This window comes from Ctenopharyngodon idella, chromosome 7 (assembly GCF_019924925.1).
Source record: "Ctenopharyngodon idella isolate HZGC_01 chromosome 7, HZGC01, whole genome shotgun sequence".
NCBI lineage: Eukaryota > Metazoa > Chordata > Actinopteri > Cypriniformes > Xenocyprididae > Ctenopharyngodon > Ctenopharyngodon idella.
The window spans coordinates 31,961,886-31,985,395 of NC_067226.1; the positions used below are offsets into that span (position 1 = coordinate 31,961,886).

Consider the following 23,510-nt stretch of genomic DNA (forward strand, 5'->3'; position numbering starts at 1 on the left):
CAAGACGAGGCCCTTTCTGTTTCAAGGCCCGACACAGGTGAAACATAGCAAAGGCCGCTACTGGTCTTGTTGACAAACTACTTTAATTCATATATACTGTATGTTTAATTGACATCTAAACTTACTGTAACTGTAATGACAGCTACACTCTTAAAAACGCTGGGTTGTTTTAACCCAAATTTGGGTAAAATATGGACAAACCCAACTGTTGGTTTAAAAATTTTTTTGTTCATATTTGACCTAAATTTGAGTTGAAACAAATGTGTAAAATTGTTTCAAGCACAATTTTAAAAGTTTATGCTAAAAATTTTCAGAATAAATCCCAAAATTCAAGTGAAAAGACAAAGTTCCCCCTTCGATGACAGTCTGTTTTTTTCCCCCCATTTATTGCCCACCAGGGAAAAAAATGCTGTCTGATTTCTGGGAAAAGTAATAGAACACCTCTCCTTAACAAGCCGCATGATTTGAGGTATCAGTCATTTCCGTAGCACAAATAGTGCGGGAGGAGTTGTGTGCTGAATTTTAATACTTAGGGTTTGTTCAAACAACTAACCCTAGGTATTAGCAATAGTGAATGTGTTTTCATACAGTGATAATGATCATAAAAGGACACATTATAAACACTCAGCAATGCAGGAAAACCATGTTTGTTTTTTTCTGTCATTGATGTCAAAACATAAATAGACATGAACATTTTGAATAAATAAACAATGTTTAAAATACGCATTTACCTGCAAAATTATTTGCGTTAAAAAATGTATTGGTGTCAATCGGATTCAATCAAGTTCAGGCTATAAACCTTTTCTGAATAAATCCTAAAATCCAAGTGAAAAAAAAAATCAAAAGGTGTTACAATTATCCCTCCCCTACCATGTCACTGAAACACCATTATCAGTGTCAGAATCTGCTTGAAAACATGCTTGCATTTAAATTCAGCAATTGCCAGGGAATGCAGCACTGCCTTTATTTCCTATTCCGCAAGCTTCTTATCTGCCAGCTAAAACAAACACAATCTTGACAGAAGTGAAAGATGTTCTAAGCAGGAGAAATCACCGATGTGCCGCTGACAGAGCACAGCTACACAAAAGCAAACAAGAATACACGCTTCTAGATCCACACACACCCTGACAATGCCACAAGCACAGTCCAGCACAGTACATCAGGTAGATTTAATGTTTCTGTTTACAGCAGTGGAGAGAGTGACACTTTACAAATGAGTCGCACTGCAGTTAATGTAATACAGCAGAGGCCCTGCTACTTTACTGACCGTTGGGTTTACACAGCGTCTTCAGGTCACTAATTTCCCCAAAGAGCTTTGACTGAGGATGGGCTTCATGGCCCACCACTGAACGATGCCTAAAACCAGTTGAGAATCACTGGTTTTGCTTTAGGACCAATTTTACATTTGTCATCCAAGATGTCCATGTCCTTCTTTCTTCAGTCGAAAAGAAATTAAGGTTTTTAATGAAAACATTCCAGGATTTTTCTCCTTATAGTGGACTTCAGTGGTCTCCAAACGGTTGAAGGTCAAAATTACAGTTTCAGTGCAGCTTCAAAAGGCTTTAAACGATACCAGACGAGGAATAAGGGTCTTATCTAGCGAAACGATCAGTCATTTTCTAAAAAAAATCAAAATGTATATGCTTTATAGGCACAAATGATCGCATCACAAGTGCTTTCACCAGAACGCGATTCCGTATTCTTCAAAATGCTCACGCTGAATCTCCTACGCCTTCCCTATTCAACTTACGGAAAAACTGAACTGCTGCCGCATTCGTTCCGTAAGTTGAATGGGGAAGGCATAGGACATTCAGCGTAAGCTTTTTGAAGAATATGAGCTGGTGAGTTAAGTAGCAGAGGGGGTTGTTAATCAGTTTCAGCTGCTTTGGTGTTAATGAAATTAACAACAGGTGCACTAGATGGGCAACAATGAGACAACCCCCAAAACAAAGCCCTACAAAATGACCTCCAGCAGGCCACTGGTGTGAATGTCCCTGACCAAACAATCAGAAACAGACTTCATGAGGGTGGCCTGAGGGCCCAACGTCCTCTAGTGGGCCCTGTGCTCACTGCCCGGCACCGTAGGGCTCGATTGGCATTTGCCATTGAACACCAGAATTGGCAGGTCCGTGTGCTTTTCAGATGAGAGCAGGTTCACCCTGAGCATGTGACAGACGTGAAAGGGTCTGGAGAAGCCGTGGAGAACGTTATGCTGCCTGTAACATTGTTCAGCATGACCGGTTTGGTGGTGGGTCAGTGATGGTCTGGGGAGGTATATCCATGGAGGGACGCACAGACCTCTACAGGCTAGACAATGGCACCCTGACTGCCATTAGGTATTGGGATGAAATCTTTGGACCCATTGTCAGACCCTATGCTGGTGCAGTGGGTCCTGGGTTCCTCCTGGTGCACGACAATGCCTGGCCTCATGTGGCGAGAGTATGCAGGCAGTTCCTGGACAATGAAGGAAAAGGAACTGATACCACTGAATGGCCCCCACGCTCGCCTGACCTAAATCCAATAGAACACCTCTGGGACATTATGTTTCAACCCGTCCGACGCCGCCAAGTTGCACCACAGATTGTCCAGAAGCTCAGTGATGCCCTGGTCCAGATCTGGGAGGAAATACCCCAGGACACCATCCATCGTCTCATTATGAGAATGCCCCGACGTTGTCAGGCATGCATACAAGCATGTGGGGGCCATACAAACTACTGAGTACCATTTTGAGTTGCTGCAATAAAATTTCAGCAAAATGAACTAGCCTGCTGCATCATTTTTTCACTTTGATTTTTGGGGTGTCTTTGAATTCAGTCCTCTGTAGGTTGAAAATTTTCATTTCCATCAAACAATGTGGCATCCTTTCATTCCTAACACATTACCCAGTCCATATCAGTATAGATATCCAGCATGATATTTTTCCCCATTGAGTTCTGATGTGTTTTCAAAGTGTTCCTTAAATTTTTTTGAACAGTGTGTGTATATATATATATATATATATATATATATATATATATATGTATATGTATATATATATAGCAGCAGCATGTCTTACTTGCTCACAGCAATGTCTGTGAATGTATTAGCAGTAGCAAGTCTCGCTACTTGCTCTACATCAGCGTAGAAGATCTATTCCGCCAAGACAAAATACATAAACATTGCCAAATACATTACCTTCACCATGCCAATCTCTCAAAGAGTTGTCATGACAGAAATAATATCAATTCATGCTGGATGCAATGAAATATAGAACTGAGTCTGGATGGCATTGTTGTGATCCAGATGCAATGGATCATCTGTGTTTATACAGATGCACAACCTAAACCATGTGAATCATTCAAATATCAGTCAAAGGCTCTGCGCCCGTTTCATTTCAGCATGTGATAAAAAGCCTCTCTCAGGCTGTGCGCAAGTTCATGGCGGTTTTCTCCATAATCTCCTCTCTAGTCTCTCCATTGTTCCCAACACCCATGCCTGGGCATGATTAATGACTTTGTTTAAATGATCTACAGTACAAGTACATAGAGCTTAATGGAAGAACATTTAATAAAGCAGACTGTCTCAGGTGTGCTCTCCAGGCATTGATCGACACCTTTCTTTTTAATCTCAGAGAGAGGCTTTGAGTAAAGAACCCTGAAAAGCCGAAAACCGAAAGTCTTACTATTATCTTGCCCTTCTATTCCAAGAATAAAGACCATTTATGAGTACAACCATGAATTCAACCAATGAAATTATTTCAAACACTATAATAACAATTAGAGAAACCACATCTACAATACTTTTCAGCATGACTGCTTGAGTCAGTAAACATACTGTTTTACGCTTCACTGATTCTTTACTGCCGTTCCTACACCCACATAACATCTGAATAAATGTAATTACTCCGAGACAGGTGTGCAACATGCCTTATTTCTAATGGATCTACTTGATGAAATTACAGCTGGACTCCATCTGTTGCTGATTTCAGGTTTCAATCCAGGATTTACATTTCTGATGTATAAATACAACATGCCTCATCTTTAGCACTAACGAGCTATGAATCATTCGTAGGTGCCTGGATGCTGATTTGCATTTTAAATGGAGGTAATATATGTAGCATTATGTGAGGCAGCACTTCTGAGTTATATTTTTCTAAATGAAGAACAGCTTCAATGACAACCGGTTGTATTTATATTTTATGACGAAATGAGTGGTGTTTGTCTGTACCAGTGCTAAAGTTTTATAGGTGGTTGTCAGACCACTGCTATGTGGTTCCTAATGCTGGGTACACACTAAAAGATTTTTAAAATCTTATAAGATTTTAAAAATGTAAGAGACCACACAAACATGAGGACAAAAAATCCTAGATTAAACCGTTTTGCTTCCATAGTGTGTGGTATGCCGTGATGTGACAAAGACAGCACACCACATACAACCAGAGTCCCTACTGTGAACACGGGAATTCTCGCAAAATCTCTTGAGAATTCAGAATAAACATGGCGGATGATAGGCAGGAAGAAATTGCAATGATAGTGTTTGGAATGATTTTGGTATGTTTTACAGGACACGTTGTATAAACACTTGTGCTGTTGCCACAAATCGACAAGCTGATCCTCCATCTCTGCTGTCCAAATCCATTTAACTTTGTGCTGCACCATGACTGCATTTGTTATGCTTCTGTCTTCTGTCAGCTCGCTTTCTGATTGGATATTGTTTCATTTCACGTGATAATCTCCAGAGCGTGTGCGCGTTTGTCCTCGGGGTTCCCCCCACACATCAGGATTTCTGATCGTAAATATTCAACATGTTGAATATTTACAATTCGCAATTGGGGAGGCTCTAACGTTTTTCCGAGCAGATTCAGTTACTCTTAACACACCTCACACCACAGGAAAATCTAATGAGATAATCTGTAGAGCCATCAAGATAATCGGGACATTACCTAGGATTATCGGAAGGGGAGAAATCGGCCCAAAATCAGCCTGATTATCTTGTGGTGTGTACCCAGCATAAGGTTCCTGACTGGTCAGCATGTTGCCTGGGTGTTCTGGACACTTGCTATGCTAATGTACACTCTTAAAAATAAAGGTTCTTTATTGGCATCAATGGTTCTGTAAGTTCTGTAAGGGAGGTCAGGCTTAAAGAGGAAATGTCTGGCTTGATTCCAGCAGGGGTGTCTGTAAGAACACCAGAGTCTAGTAGTACAATTCCATTTGACCACTTTATTAATCCATTGAAGCAGCTAGAGCAAAGCAGATGAGCAGAGAGTACATAATGTGTGGTTTCTAGACAAGAACAGAAATACAAACACTTCAATCAAGATAAATCTTATTTAAATGACACAAGCAAAAGATACACAATCACATCTGCAGTGATTGGTTAATTAACAGAGGGCATGTACAAATCAATAAGCAGCTAACTGAAGAGAAACTAGGACTGAGCAAATTAAATTGGGCATCTTACTAAGGCAAACTGGGAAAAAGAATTGTAAACAATGACAAGAATAAAAGAAATAATAATCTTTAATACAGGTTCCATAAAGAACCTTTAACATCCATTGAACCTTTCCATTCCACACAGGATTCTTTATAGTGGAAAAAGATTCTTTAGATTATTAAAATATTATTTAATTGTTCTTTAATGGAAAATAATGGTTCTAATGATGGAACTATTCACTGTAAGGTTCTGTGGGGAACCAAAAATGGCATCGGTGTAAAAACTCCCTTATGGAATCTTTAAGTCTTGTGGACTTACTTGGCCACTGCATGTGTGTTACGGTGCGTTCACACCGCCGCCGGCGAGAGCATCAAAATTCGCTCTGGCTGCCCTGCAGCCAACGCTGTACAGCGGGAGCGTCAAAGTAACGGTCAACCAATCGGAATGTAGAAGTCCTCCGCTTGAAAGGATTCCAGAATGCAGAGAACAAATTGCTTAGCGGGAGAAAATAATGATAAATGTGATTAGGCTTAAATATATAGTGCATACTATATATTTATATAGTAGCCTAATAATATATATTTATATAGTAAATGTATAGGCATACAGCTATGCAATTTCAGACATAGCATGCAAACAATGTCAGACACCTTAATTTTTCTTATTTATGCACATGTCGTATATTATTGGGAAACCCGCCAAGGCAATTATCCAACTCTGCTCCATTTTGCTTGGGAACCAATGTTTGGTCGGAACCAAAGTTTACACGACTGCGTTCTCTGGAATCCACTCAAGCGAAGGACCTCTACATTCCGATTGGTTGCCGCGTCATAGCTCATTACCATAAAGCTGACCTGACTTCAACTCTCCTCGACGGCTACACTGTCCAAGATGCGCCATGTCAAAGCGACATTACGTTACAAAAGTGCGGACTCAGAGGAAGACCGTGGGAGTTTACGGTGCCATTTGGGATCGGGCCTAACCCTAAGTATTAACAGGCACGCGTCGGCCATTTTAAGTCCACAAGACCGCAAGTGCACATGAAGTGTGCCATTTGGGACAGGGCCCTAGTGTTGGATAGTCCGATTCATTCTAGCGTGTCCTAAATGTTCTTCTGAATCATATGTATGTCCTGTCCTAAATGGCACACTTCGTGTGGATTTGCAGTCTTGTGGACTTCAATGTCCACCACGTACACATGTCTGTTAAGGACCGTGGGGTGTCCCATTTGTCATTTTAGTTTCAAACGGGTGCTCGCGATAACCCCCCTTTGCGGCCGATATGTATCCTTGATGCACACTTTTGCCGAACCTGTACTGAAGCGAGCTTCAAAGCAGCATTATGTCACAAAAGTGAGGAAGATCGTGAGGTCTTAGGGTTTCATTTGGGACAGAGCCTGGGTAAGAAAGCCTGATTCATTTAGTGAATCGATTCATCCTAAAAGTGCTGTTCTCTCATAGTTTTGAAAAGTCTGATTCATTCTAGTGAATTCATTCAGTTCGTTCGGATGGTTCATGTAAATGAACAGTTTCACAAAAATGATTCACTGATTCGACTCCCTATACTATGTACTATATTTTCAATTCTGTAATGACTCATTTACATTTGGGAATTTTGTTGCACATATTAGGCTTATATCATTGGACAGCTATATATTTTTATTTATAAAACAATTTCATACCTTGACAAGACTATAGATAAATACTTCAACTTAGGATTGGGTTGTGGTTTGGCAAAATGTACTTTTTGAAGACACTGGCAGATATCGTAAGAAAGGCTTGAGAACTGGAAATGACTGAAATCTGTATTGACTTCTTTGCTCACTTTAGACTTAAAAGTATTGAAATACTGAGCTCACTGATCAATTTGTCTGACTTCCTTAGGAAAAGGTGTTCGATTGAGGTAAATTCACGATAATGTTTCACCTCTAGTACATACACAGGGCAATTAAACTGTCCCCATTTAGCGGTGACCTTTAAAAATGTGCAAATGTCATGTCCCCTATTCAATACACCTATCAGCAATGCCTTTCAACATTCTTGACATCTTCCTATATTGTCATTTTATCACTTAGAAAAATGTGTTTATGGAACATATAGACACAGAATAGACACAGAAATTAGCTCTCTTCTTAAAAGAAAACACAAATAACATTGTTAGCACCATCATTTAACTGTTAGTTCACCCAAAAAGACAATTATGTTGTCCTTACTCACCATTATGTCATTTCAATCCCATATGACTGGACTTAAATTCTGATCTGCTCCTCACACAACATTATATGGACTACTTTTATGATACTTTATGCCTTTGCATCCTTTTTGAATGCTTTATTGTATTGGGGAAAAATACTTTCTTCTTTTGTGTTGCATGGAAAAAATGACATAAAGGCAAAACATCTTCAATTTGGGGTGAACTATTCCTTATTCCAAACGTGTTCATTCCAAAACATCTCTGACCAGCAACAGAGCAATTACACATTCACAAAGGAGATCTCCTCCACATTAAGTATTTCTGATCCAAAGTGCTGCTGGAATATTATCGAAGCTAATGTGCGTAAGACTTAACTTTCCCAAACTAACTGTGTCTAGGCAGGCGTGCATTTAGGCCATGTATCAATGTGCCTCAGATTAACTGTGTGCAATGCATCGCAGCTTCATGATCCATGTCCAGACCTGGCAGTCTAAATATAGGCACAACAAAACCCCTTCTGTGCTGTATCTACATTCTGCACATCTCTACCCGCATCCACTCCTGAGCTTTAGCCAAAATGAAAATGAGCATAATTAGGTCCCATGAGGCAGAGAGCATTAGACAGAACAGCAATAATGGTACGGACGCCAATAACTTACTGGTTTTGGGACGCCAATGTCACTTGCCATGCCAAAGGCTGCAGAGAGCACTTGTTTGGAAAACCTGCACGAGATGACTTCCTTAACACAGAACAATGGGCAATTTCAGGGGAAAGCAGGCCAAATTTTGCTCTCTGGAGGGGAGAATATATCAAGAAAACACAGCAATGGTGTGTTCGGCTGCTGAGTTAAAAAGAAGACAGTTTACACATTATAAATATTACATTTGCTATTATGTTTTTTGCATGTTGTTGAAAGCATAAACACAGTACACTACCATTCAAAAGTTTGGGGATGGTAATATGTTTTTTAAGTTTTTGAAAGAAGTCTCTCAAGGCTGCAGTTATTTGATCAAAATACAGTAAAAACAACAATATTGTGAAATATTATCACTGTCAGGGAGATAATATTTATAATAATCTAAGATTTGAATTGGTTTAGCACTTTTTTCTGTTCCTGTTTCTTTTGTTCCCACTTCTAGTTAGTCTTTTAGGTTACTCATTGTGTGATTAGTCATGTCAGCTGTGTCTCGTTTCTTTTTTAATTAGTTCACTGTGTATTTAAGGCCTGCGTTTGGTTCAGTTGCCCGTTATTGTTGCATTTTACATGGTGTTCTGATCCAGAGTTTTGTTAAATACATTTTGAAAACTGCTGCAATTAGATCCTGTTTTAACTTCATTTGCAACCCGACTGTGACAATCACAAATTAAAAGAACGGTTTTCTATTTTAATATATTTCGAAATATAATTTATTCCTGTGATCAGAGCTGAATTTTCAGCATCATTACTCCAGTCTTCAGTGTCACATGTTCCTTTAGAAATCATTCTAATATGCTGATTCTCTTCTCAAGAAACATTTCTGATTATTATTGTGCTGATTCATATTTTTTGTGGAAACCATGAATTATTTTTTAAGATTCAGTAATGAATAGAAAGTTCAAAAGCACAGCATTATTTGAAATAAAATCTTTTGTACGCAATGGAGAAGAAAGGTGATTTAAGTGACTTTGAACATGGCATGGTTGTTGGTGCCAGATGGGCTGGTCTGTCTATTTCAGAAACTGCTGATCTACTGGGATTTTCACACACAACCATCTCTAAGATTTACAGAGAATGGTCTGAAAAAGATAAAATATCTAGTGAGTGGCAGTTCTGTGGGTGAAAATGCCTTGTTTAGGTCAGAGGTCAGAGGAAAATGGCCAGACTGGTTCAGCTGATAGAAAGGCAACAGTAACTCAAATAAGCACTCGTTACAACCGAGGTCTGCAGAAGAGCATCTCTGAACACACAACACGTCCAACCTTGAAGCAGATGAGCTACAGCAGCAGAAGACAGACCTGTCAGATAAGAACAGCAAACTGAGGCTACAATTTACACGGGACACCAAAACTGGACAACAGAAGATTGGAAAAACGTTGCCTGGTCTGATAAGTGCTGATTTCTTCTGCAACATTCAGATGGTAGAGTCAGATTTTGGCATAAACAGCATGAAAGCATGGATCCATCCTGCCTTGTATCAACGGTTCAGGCTGCTGGTGGTGTAATGGTGTGGAGGATATTTTCTTGGCACACTTTGGGCCCCTTAGTACCTGTTGAGCATCATTTAAACACCACAGCCTATCTGAGTATCGTTGCTGACCATGTCCATCCCTTTATGACCACAGTGTACAATCTTCTGATGGCTACTTCCAGCAGGATAACGTACATGTCACAAAGCTCAAATCATCTCAAACTGGTTTCTTGAATATGACAATGAGTTCACTAAACTCAAATGGCTTTCAGTCACCAGATCTCAATCCAGTAGAGCTCCTTTGGGATGTGGTGGAACGCGAGATTCGCATCATGGATGTGCAGCTGACAAATCTGCAGCTACTCTGTGAAGCTATCATGTCAATATGGACCAAAATCTCAGAGGAATGTTTCCAGCACCTTGTTGAATCTATGCCACAAAGAAATCAAGAGGACCTATTATACAAAATTCACTTTTATAAGGTGTTTGAACACAGATGTGTGTCCACAGTGTGTGAGAACAACAATGTCAATGTCTGTGCAAAAAAACATTACAATTGTTCTTTTATTGGCTGTACCAATGAACATAGGAGTCTCCATAGACTAACGGTATTTGGACCACTGAGGACACCATAGTTGAATTTCATTTATGAAGGAAATGTGCCGAAGAAAGTCAGTAAAGTGTTATAAATTTGCACAAATCATTTTACAACGGACTGCTTCACAAACGAGGGTCAATTCAACACTGGATTTGCACAAAAGATTAACATGATGGCACACGCTAGTCCATGAGTTGAATCAACTCCACAGCAACTACATAAATTTATCCACTAACCGTTCAGAAACGTCCAGTTTCATTCTAAAAGTTGTAAGTTCTTCCTGAGTCTCTCCATCAGTGTCGACTCCGGTTTGAACAATGTAAGGCTGAACACCGTTACTGACAATCCTCATTTTGGCTGCGTGAGATTCTCCAGCTTTGTTGTTGTTGAGTATCCGAAGCACGAGCTGTTAAAGCTCCGCCCTCTTCTGGAAAGGGGGCCGGGGGCAGCAACTCATTTGCATTTAAAGGGACACACGCAAAAACAGCGTGTTTTTTTCTCACACCCAAATAGGGGCAAATTTGACAAGCTATAATAAATGAAATGTGGGGTATTTTGAGCTGAAACTTCACAGACACATTCTAGGGACACCAGAGATTTATATTACATCTTGTGAAAAGGGGCATAATAGGTCCCCTTTAAGGCAGTTCTGAAGGCAAAAGGGGTCCAACCTGGGACTAGCAAGATGTACCTAAAGTGGCCAGTGAGTGTTTTGCAAGAAGGCTGTGGCTTGGCAAGGCAATGTGAGGAAGAAGTTGACAGGACAGAAAGTCATTGGGAAGCACAGAGTGTGACACGGGAGAGAGTGGTATTGAGCACAGCAGAAAGCAGACAGAAACAGAGAGGCAGAATCTGTTTCCACAGTCTTTGAACAGATAGATGAGGCTGTCTGTGATGCCCTCACTGGGTAACAAGATTACAGTCACAAACTGAACTCAGAGTTTTTGTTTAGGGGTAAATTAATTTTCTAGGTTTCGTTGACATGTATTGTCTAGCATGTTAAGTAATTGTTTTTAAGTCTGTGACTAAAAAGTGTCTGTGTGTGTGTGTGTTTGGGTGGGGGGTGGGGGGGGGCAGTAATATGTATAATGAGGATTGCCTTATTGCACTGAATTACATTACTAATATTGCTTCATGTTTCACCAGATCCAATCCTCAACAGAGGACCCAAACAATTTCCTTGGGACCCTACAGCCTGGAAGTCATAACATACAAATCTAGGCACTAGTACAAAGCTTTAATTGTAAAAACATATCCAGATAATTTAACATAGAGTACAAGCGTGAGAGCATGCTGTACTTTTTTTATATAATAAAAGGCTTTAAATTAAATCCACCTAAAAATGAAATTTCTGTTATCATTTACTCATCCTTATGTCATTCCAAACCTGTATGACTTTCTTTTGTGGCAGCCCTAAAATAATAATAAAAAAAGTGACTTAGTTTAATGTAGTGTAGGAAAAGCATAGTTAAACAAGTCTGAACCATAATTTTAAAGTAATTTAGTGTTTTTAATGATTTGTTAAAAGATTAAATGTAAATACTGCATTGCTTTAATACTGCTGCATTCTTTATTGGGTGTCATTAGATTTTCACTGGCCACCCACCATGTTAATAATATTAAAAAACAAAAGCAAAAAACATTCTGGAATAACTGCTGTCATTGTCTTGCTGTTGATTTCATGGTACAAAACTTCAGCAACAGGGCGTTGGGATCAGGTATATCTGTCAACAAGCCTTCTAGTACTATATCATGTAGAGCTTGTCTTGTCTTGAGTCGAGCAATACATGGCATATCCCCTGATGAGTATTCTAGCAGCCCATTGTTGTATGAGAAGCTTTTAAATAAAATACTGGATCACTGTTCTCTTTTACTGGCAGGAAGCCCAAAATGACATACAGCATGCAAATCTGGGAGACTTTGGGCTGTGAAAATAAAGTGTTTAAAGCACACATCCCATCTGGGGTCCTAGTACATACATGCTGTTGATCATAATTTGCAAGCCTCCGGCTGGGACAGCAAACGTAGTGTGTGTGCACGCACAAGTGAACACTGACTTCCTCTAGTTCCCCACGCTTACAACAAGTGTTAACTAACTATATTCTGATTCAAATAAAGTAAGGACGGATATTCATTGTGAGAAATTTTGCAGCCCAACTGTGAAGTAGTGGTTGGGAAGTGTTGCGTTTCCATTGTGGTCGCTGTGGGACACATAAAAGCAGCTTTCTGCAAGATTTTCGTCTTTTTTTTTATTATTATTCCTGCTTACACTGAACCTTTTGAGCTGGCAAACACATACAAAGCTACTGCAATCAACAGCTGAATGACTTATTTCAAAGGTTTTCTTATATACACACACACACATGTAATCTGGATTACGTAATCAGATTCCAAAAATTAACTACTTGTAATTAGATTATATTACGTTTTGAAATACATACTCATAATCAGTTACTTTTTTATTGATTACAGATTGAACAGATTATGGCAGTAAATTATTCATAACTCAGTGATTCTCACTAGTAGTGAGAATCACTGAGTTATGAATAATTTACAAGAAAATTTACAAGAAAATTTAAAAGATAAAAAAAGAAATAGTAGTGAGTCTCTCAACATTGCAACATTGTACAATCAGCTCCTTGACATTATTATTTGAATTATCACTCATTAAACCATGTATTGCTGTCTTTGGAAAGATTTTATCTTTCAAACATATTAAAATGTACAATTCACGTCATTTCATATTTATATGCAATGCAGAGATTCTCCAAATTTTTTGAATCTTTAATATATTTACTTGAAATACCCCCTGAGATTTTAAGTTAATAAGTTAGGTCAATAATAAAATTAAGTCAATAATAATAATAAAATTACATTCACGGTTCTCTGATGTTGGTTAATGATCACATGACATGCAGGTAAATAAATGTATTTTCTTTCTCTTTGTATTTTTATTTCAATATGGTACAAGAAGATTATCCTATTCAAATCAATCTGATAAATGACTTAGGTCGAAAGTAATCTAAAAGTAATCAAAAAGTAGTCAGATTATATTACCTTAAATGTGAAATGTAATGTAATGGATTACATTACTAACTACAATTTATAAAACGGTTAGTTCCAATCCTTAATTCTGATTGGTCAATAGCTGTGTTTTATTCACGATAAAACACGGCTATGACCGCTTCACCCAACGGTTCTGTGTATCACTACACAACACCCTTAGCAACCACTCTTAGCAACGTAAACATATGTTTGTTCTCTTTGATATTGTTAATTGAAGCTTACTGTATTGTAGAGTATTGTGAGAGAGACATCGAGTGAGCGAGTGTACCTGGATTTAGATATAGCGGTTTCCCTCAGGGCAGTCCTATGTTTGTAATAAAAAATCTGTTTGAATGTCCGCTGCTATATCTTGTCTTTTAACAGTTAACGTCCATGTAAAGCAATATAAAGTATGTTCTGAGTTTGTCACACCACAGAAAAATGTGTTATTAACCACCCAGCCAAATTTGAATGATTAAAAAAACCACCAAGTAAATGAAAGAAGTTATCAAAATCTTGAAAAAAAAATAAGCAGTATAGACCCTTTTCACATGTCCGGGTAATGACAGTAACTCATGGGCGAGCCACTGATGCTAATACGCTGTAGTTATTATCGTGTTAGGGGCGGGGCCATGCTCGGTGGCTCCAGTGCTTCATCACCAGTTATTATAGTGAGGGGCGGGGCCAGTGCCATTGAAATAAATGGGTTTCGTAGCACAGTGGTAACTGTGTGAAAGAGCCTTAATTCCACAATTCAGTACTACATAGTTCACAGTCTTTGTAATGTGTTTCAGCATTACATCTGAAACATTTATAATGTGTTTAGAAACAATTCTCAGAATTGACTTTACACTTACAATTGACTTTAATGGGTTTCCCCATGCCCTGACACTGACAGCGCTAGTCAAAGCATTTGTCAGTTGCGTCTTGTTCCGTGTTCACAAGTTTCAGTCCTTTCAATGTAAAAGTCTTCGCTACTGACTGACACACTCAAAAAAACAGTCTTTGCTGCCATCTAATGGCGTAATAATGTAACTTCTTTTGCTGTTCACAGTCAGGGACCAGTTTTTCCAGCGGAAGGAATGCTTTTAGTGATTTTACTTCATGAAAGTTGCATTGATACATTTTTTTTGGCTGTATTGTGTGGTAACCATTTTATAAAAGCAATAAGCCCCATGAAGCCGTGGTTTACAGTGAATTTATTTGTTTATTAGGCACGGCTTCTTGGGGCTTCTTGCTTTATTTTGTCATGTAATTTGGAATCAGTAACCGACTACAATTTGAATGTAATATACATAAAAAGAGTAAAAGAAATTATTTAAAATGTAAATATATAGCTTATATAATTTAATTACATTAGAATATTTTAGAATATATATACAAAATTCTAAAAAAATCTAAGATTTTTTTTCTACCTTTTAATTAGACTGTTTTTTCCCAATAATTCTGCACTATTTTATGCTTGTTATTCATTATTTTTAAGCTTATTAGAGTAGCGCAGTGATACATTAAACCATGTGTGAGTCTCCTGTGCACTTTGTGTAAGGAGAGCTATTTGTAAAAGTTGCTTTTTTGTATAGCATTTCAAATTATTTACTTACAATGTTCCATTATAGTTAGGATGCTGCCTTAAAAGTTTGCAGTGAGCAGGTTTTAAAACCTGTCAATATGAATACAGATGCATAACTGAAATAAGGAATCTAAGAACGGTACTTGAGGCTGGATTATAACGAAATCATTTTATATAAAATCAAACACAGTGACAGTGACAGAAGTCTTTTCATGTAATATATGTCAAATCAGATTCTGAGACACTTTCATACATCTCTTTTTCACATATTCCAAGCCCTTGGAGAATCTCACACATGACAAGAACTGTACACACTTTTAATAGGACAGGACATTTTCCATTTAAAATCTTTCTGCTGTATTTCAATTTCAATCTCCATATCTACTCGGCTCATAGTCTAGGGAAAAAAGGAAAAGCGTGAATGTCTGACAGATTCCATTTCACGATATTATATGAACCTATACATCTGAGGTTCTGCCGAACTGCAGCTGAAATTTGTTCAAGCATGTTATGCAGCAGGTAGGACCATGATGCTTTCTGTAATACACAGCCTTGTGGACCGCATCTAAAACTTTGCAGACTAGGTCTTTACCCTATTAGCTTAAAACGCAATCATTACTTGCATAGTGTGCACAAATTAAGCTTTCAAAGAGAGAAAATATTAATTAAATTGGATCTAAAAATAGTTGTGTTGGTAAGGAATTTGTGGCATGTAGGATTTTATGTGACCTAGAAAAGGAGGATCAAAGGAATTTTGTTCATGGATTCAAAGTGTTCAATATTTCATGGTGGAATAATGCCGCCTTGAAAGTAGTCTTGAGGTGGCAGACGAAATCTGTGGAGTGTCAAAAAGAGTGGCGTTGTGGCATCGCGCTGCTGTCATTCTGGTGCTGCTGCGATTATGTAGCTTTGTTTCTGAGAAACAGACACGAAGAGTAAAAATCACAAAAGTGAGAAGAAGTGTGCTTCCCTTTTTCTTCCTACAGCTGAGATGATTATTTCATGATGTGATCTATTTAATAAGATATTTTGCTCATTTAATTTGAAATGTCACATCTTTTTCACTCTCGGTACTATAAAAATATCCTGTAAGTTTCAGAACTCAAATCTTCCCCGTTAGTGAAAAAACACCTTTATTGAAAAAAAGCTCAGAAAACTACTCATTTCGGATTTTGTCTCAGTATGACATAATAACGTGATGAAAGACCGCCTACTTCTACATCGTTAGGTGTGTTCGACATCGACTGGATGTAACCGATTTGCAAGAGTCGCCGCGTGCAGTTGGGGAGGAGCTGAAAACATAGACGTGAAGTTGGACACTTTCTGCGTACTTTATCACAGATGAAGTGAAATAAATGCAATATTTGTTAAATACACAGATGTTTTAGAGACATTTTAATTCAATACTTTACGTAGCGTCTGTTTGTACAAGAATAAAGTTCAATATAAGTATACATCGATCAGGCATAACATTATGAGCACTGACAGGTGAAGTGAACACTGATGATCTCTTCATCACGGCACCTGTTAGTGGGTGGGATATATTAGGCAGCAAGTGAACATTTTGTCCTCAAAGTTGATGTGTTAGAAGCAGGAAAAATGAGCAAGCGTAAGGATTTGAGCGAGTTTGAGAAGGCCCAAATTGTGATGGCTAGACGACTGGGTCAGAGCATCTCCAAAACTGCAGCTCTTGTGGGGTGTTCCCGGTCTGCAGTGGTCAGTATCTATCAAAAGTGGTCCAAGGAAGGAACAGTGGTGAACCGGAGACAGGGTCAATGAAGCAAGGCTGGCCCGTGTGGTCCGATCCAACAGACGAGCTACTGTAGTTCAAATTGCTTAAGAAGTTAATGCTGGTTCTGATAGAAAGCTGTCAGAATACACAGTGCATCGCAGTTTGTTGCGTATGGGGCTGCATAGCTGCAGACCAGTCAGGGTGCCCATGCTGACCCCTGTCCACCACCGAAAGCGGCAACAGTGGGCATGTGAGCATCAGAACTGAACCACGGAGCAATGGAAGAAGGTGGCCTGGTCTGATGAATCACGTTTTCTTTTACATCACGTGGATGGCCGGGTGCGTGTGCGTCGCTTACCTGGGGAACACATGGCACCAGGATGCACTATGGGAAGAAGGCAAGCCGGCGGAGGCAGTGTGATGCTTTGGGCAATGTTCTGCTGGGAAACCTTGGGTCCTGCCATCCATGTGGATGTTACTTTGACACATATCACCTACCTAAGCATTGTTGCAGACCATGTACACCCTTTCATGGAAACGGTATTCCCTGGTGTCTGTGGTCTCTTTCAGCAGGATAATGCGTCCTGCCACAAAGCAAAAATGGTTCAGGAACGGTTGGGGGAGCACAACAACGAGTTTGAGGTGTTGACTTGGCCTCCAAATTCCCCAGATCTCAATCCAATCGAGCATCTGTGGGATGTGCTGAACAAACAAGTCTTACGGGACTTAAAGGATCTGCTGCTAACATCTTGGTGCCAGATACCACAGCACACCTTCAGGGGGTCTAGTGGAGTTCATGCCTCAACGGGTCAGGGCTGTTTTGGCAGCAAAAGTGGAATGAACACAATATTAGGAAGGTGGTCATAATGTTATGCCTGATCGGTATAAGCATATACTATTTAACCATGAAGTGGGGTCTACGTTTTTTATCAGTTTTATTTTGATAAACATGACACAATATAACATCACGACTACATGAAAAGAGCTTTTACTGTTATAAAAAATATAGATTTGTGAGCATTAGTAGAACTGAAGGTGTGAGGTTGTCATGCGGTGAACTCGACCAATCGTGGAACAGCTGTGTCATCATCAGAGCCCGAGCAGCCGCTCTTGAGAAACTGCACTGGCTGACTCAGTCGACTGCTCTCAAATCACATGGCGCCGAGGCTGTCTCAAGTCGGACAAAATTTCTAACCAGCATGCACTGCTTCAACTCAGACGCCGATCGGTCTGCGCAGCGCTGCATGAAGTCGAACACACCTATTGCCTCTTTAGCCCCGCCCCCCAATTCATGCATGTCATGTAGAAGTAAATACGAGACAGACGCAATTACGCCAGCAACAAAACCATAGAGACGCCTCTGAGGATTACAAGAAGTGCCAAATTCTGGAAAAACAGTCTTTGCATTGCCATCCTTGTGATCCTTACATTTTCAAAACAATTCCACACATGTAGTGGGGACGTTGAAATTGATTTTAATATGCAAAACTGCTGCCCAATTATAGCAGTGGCCATTTACTTCCAAGATTTGAATACGGCACGCCTAACAAAATGGAGTGTTTCAATGAGCAGGGGAAAAACTGGCCTATTACTTCTAAATTAGAATGTTTTTTGATGTAAAAATCTTGCTAACATTATAATTGGACCTCAAAGAACTTTTCATGACCCCTTTAAAAAATCTACTTCTTTACAGAAAATTAAATGAAACATTTATATTCAGAGCATATTGGTCGTCTCTAAAGTAGAAATGTTGCTATTTTCAAAACTAATGGCGGGTAAAATCGTGATATGTTTTGACTTAAGTGTTTTGCCTTAAGTAATAAAATTTAACCTAGCTCAATTTGAACAGAAGATCAAGATTTAGTTTCTTTGTGCTTCTCTATATCCATATCATACAACATAATTATGCGTTACACAATGCAGCTCCCTCAGATGAACTTTAGCTATCTGAAGGCTCTCTAATTATAAAGAATAGTGCTCGTTTTGACCTAGAAACCTCACCATTAACACACAGACAGAGCTTGACATGGGCACATTTCCAATTAAAGAAGCAGCAGGGTAAATCAACGCTTTATTACATTACATTGTGGGATACATTTACTGATTGTAGTGAAAAAGCAGACTTTAAACAGAAAGCTCTGTTCAAAAACAAATCCTCACTGTTTCTGTAGAGCACCAATGCTTTCTCCTCTTCTACTAAACTCTTTCCCATCACCCATTTAGTAAGACTAGACTAAGAAGGAGAAAGGAGCTCAAACTTATTCATTTTCATTCATTTGGTATTAACGGAATATGTGATTGTACATGTATTTTCACTTTTTAAACAAGGAGCCGTTACCCTTCTAGTGGTCAAGTAAAAATTGGTACAGGCAAATTTTGGGCAGTCACATTTCACTGTAATATTAATATTAAATTATATTTTGCATTAAGCAAATGAAGCCAGTTTTTAAAACCATTAAGATTTTTTGCAGTGCCATTATTTCATTATTTTCATGAGAATTGAGCACATTTCCCTCAAAATTATCATTACCATAATGCGTCTGGATGTTTTACTTTTGAAGGGTTTTTGTTGTTGTAATTATCATTATTCTCAGCAGTAATTCTCATTAGCTTCTCATAACTGTAATGTTACTGCTGTAGTTTACTTTGTAATTGTTTTTACCATATTGTATAAATACATTGCATTGATAAATACATATTGATATATAAATTCACATTACAGAAATAAGAATTCAAAATTTTTGCGATAATGAGAATTGTCAGAACATGATGCAAAAAATAAAAAAATAAATTATATATATATATATAATTCCCGATTTGACATTTAATCACTATTATTAATTAGTATTATTTTATACACTATGAATTTATTTGTAAAATTTGTAAAGACTTTTATCAAAGTTATTTGATAGATTGTTGTGAAGTATTGAAGAAAACTGTCATCCAGCTTCTGGCTACCAACAATTCTGCAGTTTCTCTCTCTATACAGTATGTCTAACACGACTACCATTTGTCTCCATGATTCATCATAAGGTAATTAAAATACAATCACCTTAGAAACAAACTTCAAAAGCTCGAACAGCTCAACCCGAGCCTCGTTTCCAGATCTCAAGCACTTCCTTTTTGAACCTCCTTTGCTCCCACAGGTTATCAATGCGTCTTTTGATTGTTGCCTCAGAAGGTGCTTCATTTATATTCCTCAGTAAAAGTGGGGCCCCCGCAGATGGCTCCGAGTAGCCCGCTTACACTGATCTACGATCAGCTTCTCCAACAAAAATCCCTATTATAGCCATTAAGAGAGACAAACAAAATTTGAGCACAAATTTGCTTTAAAGGACAACTTCTACCAATACCGTATGGGCTGTAGAGGGAGAGACAAGGTCAGTGCCATTCTATAGCTACGGTTCTTTGCATTAAAGAGCCAAACCCTGACGTTCTTCTTAATTCTCAAATGGCAGTCCTGACCTACTTAACGCAAAAAAAGGCCTCATAAAAACTTGATGATGTGCTTGAAAGTCATATGATGAGTTTCAAATGCTATTGCAAGAACATCACAAAAGACACAAAAGTGTCCTGTTTTGAAATAAAACTAAAATGTTTCATATATATATATATATATATATATATATATATAACATTGGGTAACTTAAACTTGAGAGAATGCTTCCTATAATTGCAATATTGCATTAGAAATATGTTGATTATTATATTCAGTACCGGTCAAAATCTTCGAAACATTAAGGTTTTTTAATGTTTTTGAAAGAAGTCTCTTCTGCTCTTCTGTCTCTTCGTCTTGATCATAAATACAGTAAAAATGTGAATATATGTTAAAATGTCATTTATTCCTGTGATCAAAGCTGAATTTTCAGCATCATTTTTTTAATAAATAGAAAGCATTTATTTGAAATAGAATCTTTTGTAACATTATACGCTACTGTTCAAAAGTTTGGGGTCCGTAACAATTTTTTTTTGGGGAAAGAAATTAAAGAAATTAATACTTTTATTCAGCAAGGATGCGTTAAATTGATCAAAAGTGGCAGTAAAGACATTTATAATATTACAAAAGATTATATTTCAAATAAATGCTGCTCTTTTCAACTTTCTATTCATCAAAGAATCCTGAAAAAAAATGTTACACAACTGTTTTCAACACTGATACTAATAATAAATGTTTCTTGAGTATCAAATCATCATATTAGAATGATTTCTGAAGGATCATGTGACACTGAAGACTGGAGTAATGATGCTGAAAATTCAGCTTTGATCACAGGAATAAATTACATTTTAACATATATTGACATAGAAAAATAGTTCTTTTAAATGGTAATAATACTTCACAATATTACTGTTTTTACTGTATTTTTGATCAAATAAATGCAGCCTTCTTTCAAAAGCATTAAAAATACTAAATACATAAATTTAACCTCAATGATAAAATGAAAACACTTTGGTTCAAAAAGCTTCAGTGAGAAAGACACACCTGCTCTTATACAGAATTCCACACTTGAAGAACAGACACTTTGATTCAAAAACTGAAACTTTGAAGGATCTCCTCCATTTTCTGAGCGAGCAACTAAATAAATCATGTCTTCACTGAAAAAAAACACTGTCATGTATCACAGTACAGCCAGCCATGAAAAGGACAAACAGACAGACGGCAAAATAGACCGGCAGCAAGAGAAACAGATAACTATCTCTCTCATGTTCTATATGAATATAGAAGTTTTATAACACATCAAGGCTGTAAATTTAATCATCCAGCAGATTGTAGGAGCTATCCAGAGTGCTGAATGAAAGAAATCTCTGTAACCTGTTGGTGCACTGCTGTTCACTTCAAACCAGTCATTACTAGTGTTATATTATCACTGCAATCACTTCTACAATATGCATGTCACAACAATGGATTTATGTTTAGACCTGAATATTAATACGTATCCACAAACAATCCATTTCAGAGTGGACAATAGGCTACTATTTCCAATGTCTAAGGCAGCTAATCACACAGTCGAATCAAACCAAGCGTTTCCTAAAGAGGTTTCATTCAATAATACGAAAAACAGACTTGGCAGCATTGATTAAATCAGTGAGAAAGCAAACAGGTTCTTACATGCAATGATTATTAATGAATGCAGAAGCACGACATAAAATTGGCACCAGCAAAACAGCAATAGCATTATCGAATTCCTGAATGTTTGATATTAAAACGCTCTTAAATGCGCTCGTAAAACCTTTAAAGAAAAAAAAATGGAGATTGTGAATCTTTAAATAATCGAATTAGTTTTCAAATAAACATAATACAAAATAAAAGTTGATATTATAATGCATATTTGATATGGAAGCCAAGTTTGACTCCTATATGAGGAAGTCGCGGCGATATATATATTTATATCATTTTGCGCAGTAGGAGAGGGACGCACAGAAACCCACTTACATGGACGTGATGTTCCTGAAGAGCTCTTCAATGTCATTATTGTTACTGCCATTGCCCGCCGGATCTTGTAGAGCAAGTAAAGGGAAGAAATTTCCACTGTCGGACTTATTGCAATAGATCTCAGTGGGCGAACAGCTGCATGTTGGTGGACAATCGAGCATGGAGCTCCAATAACCCTGGAAGATGCTTGAAAGAAGGAAAAGCCTCCAGGTGAACGCTGGAACCGCTGAACAGAACCATACATCCATGACTTTTGGGTCCGAAACGACTCGACGTCTTCCAGGGCTGATGAGGATGGTGATGGTGAAGATCGCTGATGAAGATATGAGTGTTAAATGTCTAGATGCGTTTGCTACATAAGAGTGTGCGCGCCTAGGAACATCATATGAGGCTGGGCTCGTGATCTGATCGCCTTATCAAAAGAACGAGAGCAAATGCCACAACTCGCCTCGACTTTCCGTTCCACAGTCCATCATAAAGATGCTCTCAGTGGCCAAGCTGGAGGAAAGTACTGCTGAAAGCGGCGATGCTCCGGATGACGAGTATAAAGTCCCACCTACTGGACAGAATTAAGACTGACACCTGCAAGAGGAGGAGGAGGAGGAGGAGGAATCAGATTCTCGTCCAACAAAGGCTTTTATGTTAGACTATTGCGCAGGAATAAAAAAAATAACAAATAAAAAATAAATAAAACGATTTATTCATTCATATAAAACTATTTATTTCATTAGTCATGGGTTTTGATTCCCCTATGTTGCCGTTGTTTTTCTGTCGCTGACTTTTTTTAGTAAGCATAACGTTACCCAGTACACTGATTTGTCAAGCAGAGAAGACCGGGGCAAGTTGTCACACGAGGACGTTATCACAAGGTCCAGTTACACAAATGTTTTCTTTAGAGGGGATTTTGTAGCCTATTTTGGTTTCAAACACCTCCAAATTTAAATTTAAATATCAACATATTTTATATAACCCATAAAACCACTCTGACATACATTCAACATTGAGATCTCAGTAAAAGGGTTTTTCATAAATGTCATTATGTTGTGTTTAATACGTTGTACAAAAAGAAAAATTAAAATATTTGTTAAAAGTTCACTCAGTAATAGCCTACCAAAGTCCCTTTCAGGGAAAGTCTGTTCACTCAGCGGCCATTTTTGCAACGCCTCCGGGCAGCTATTTCGGGCATCCAAGACCAAGTCCTATCTATTTGAATGGGGGAATCCTGAAATCTCAAAAACTGCTTGGCGAACTTACAATTAAATCGAACTTTCCCATAAATGTAGTTTATTATGCTCAAATAGCGTTTAAAAAGCGTATTTTTCAGGCTAGACGAGCCAATGCGCATGTGCAGTCATAA

At 38.2% G+C, this 23,510-nt stretch overlaps 1 protein-coding gene across 1 annotated transcript in view; it reads right to left on the minus strand.

Moving 5' to 3' along the window:
• The window catches only part of ntrk3b (neurotrophic tyrosine kinase, receptor, type 3b), a 146,526-nt gene extending 123,810 nt beyond the window's left edge, over positions 1-22,716 (minus strand). The window contains exon 1 of the mRNA XM_051900980.1: positions 22,154-22,716. Within this exon, the coding sequence (XP_051756940.1) occupies positions 22,154-22,401 (248 nt within the window). The 5' untranslated portion in view covers positions 22,402-22,716. The remainder of the gene's footprint in view (positions 1-22,153) is intronic.
• Positions 22,717-23,510: the final 794 nt, after the last annotated feature.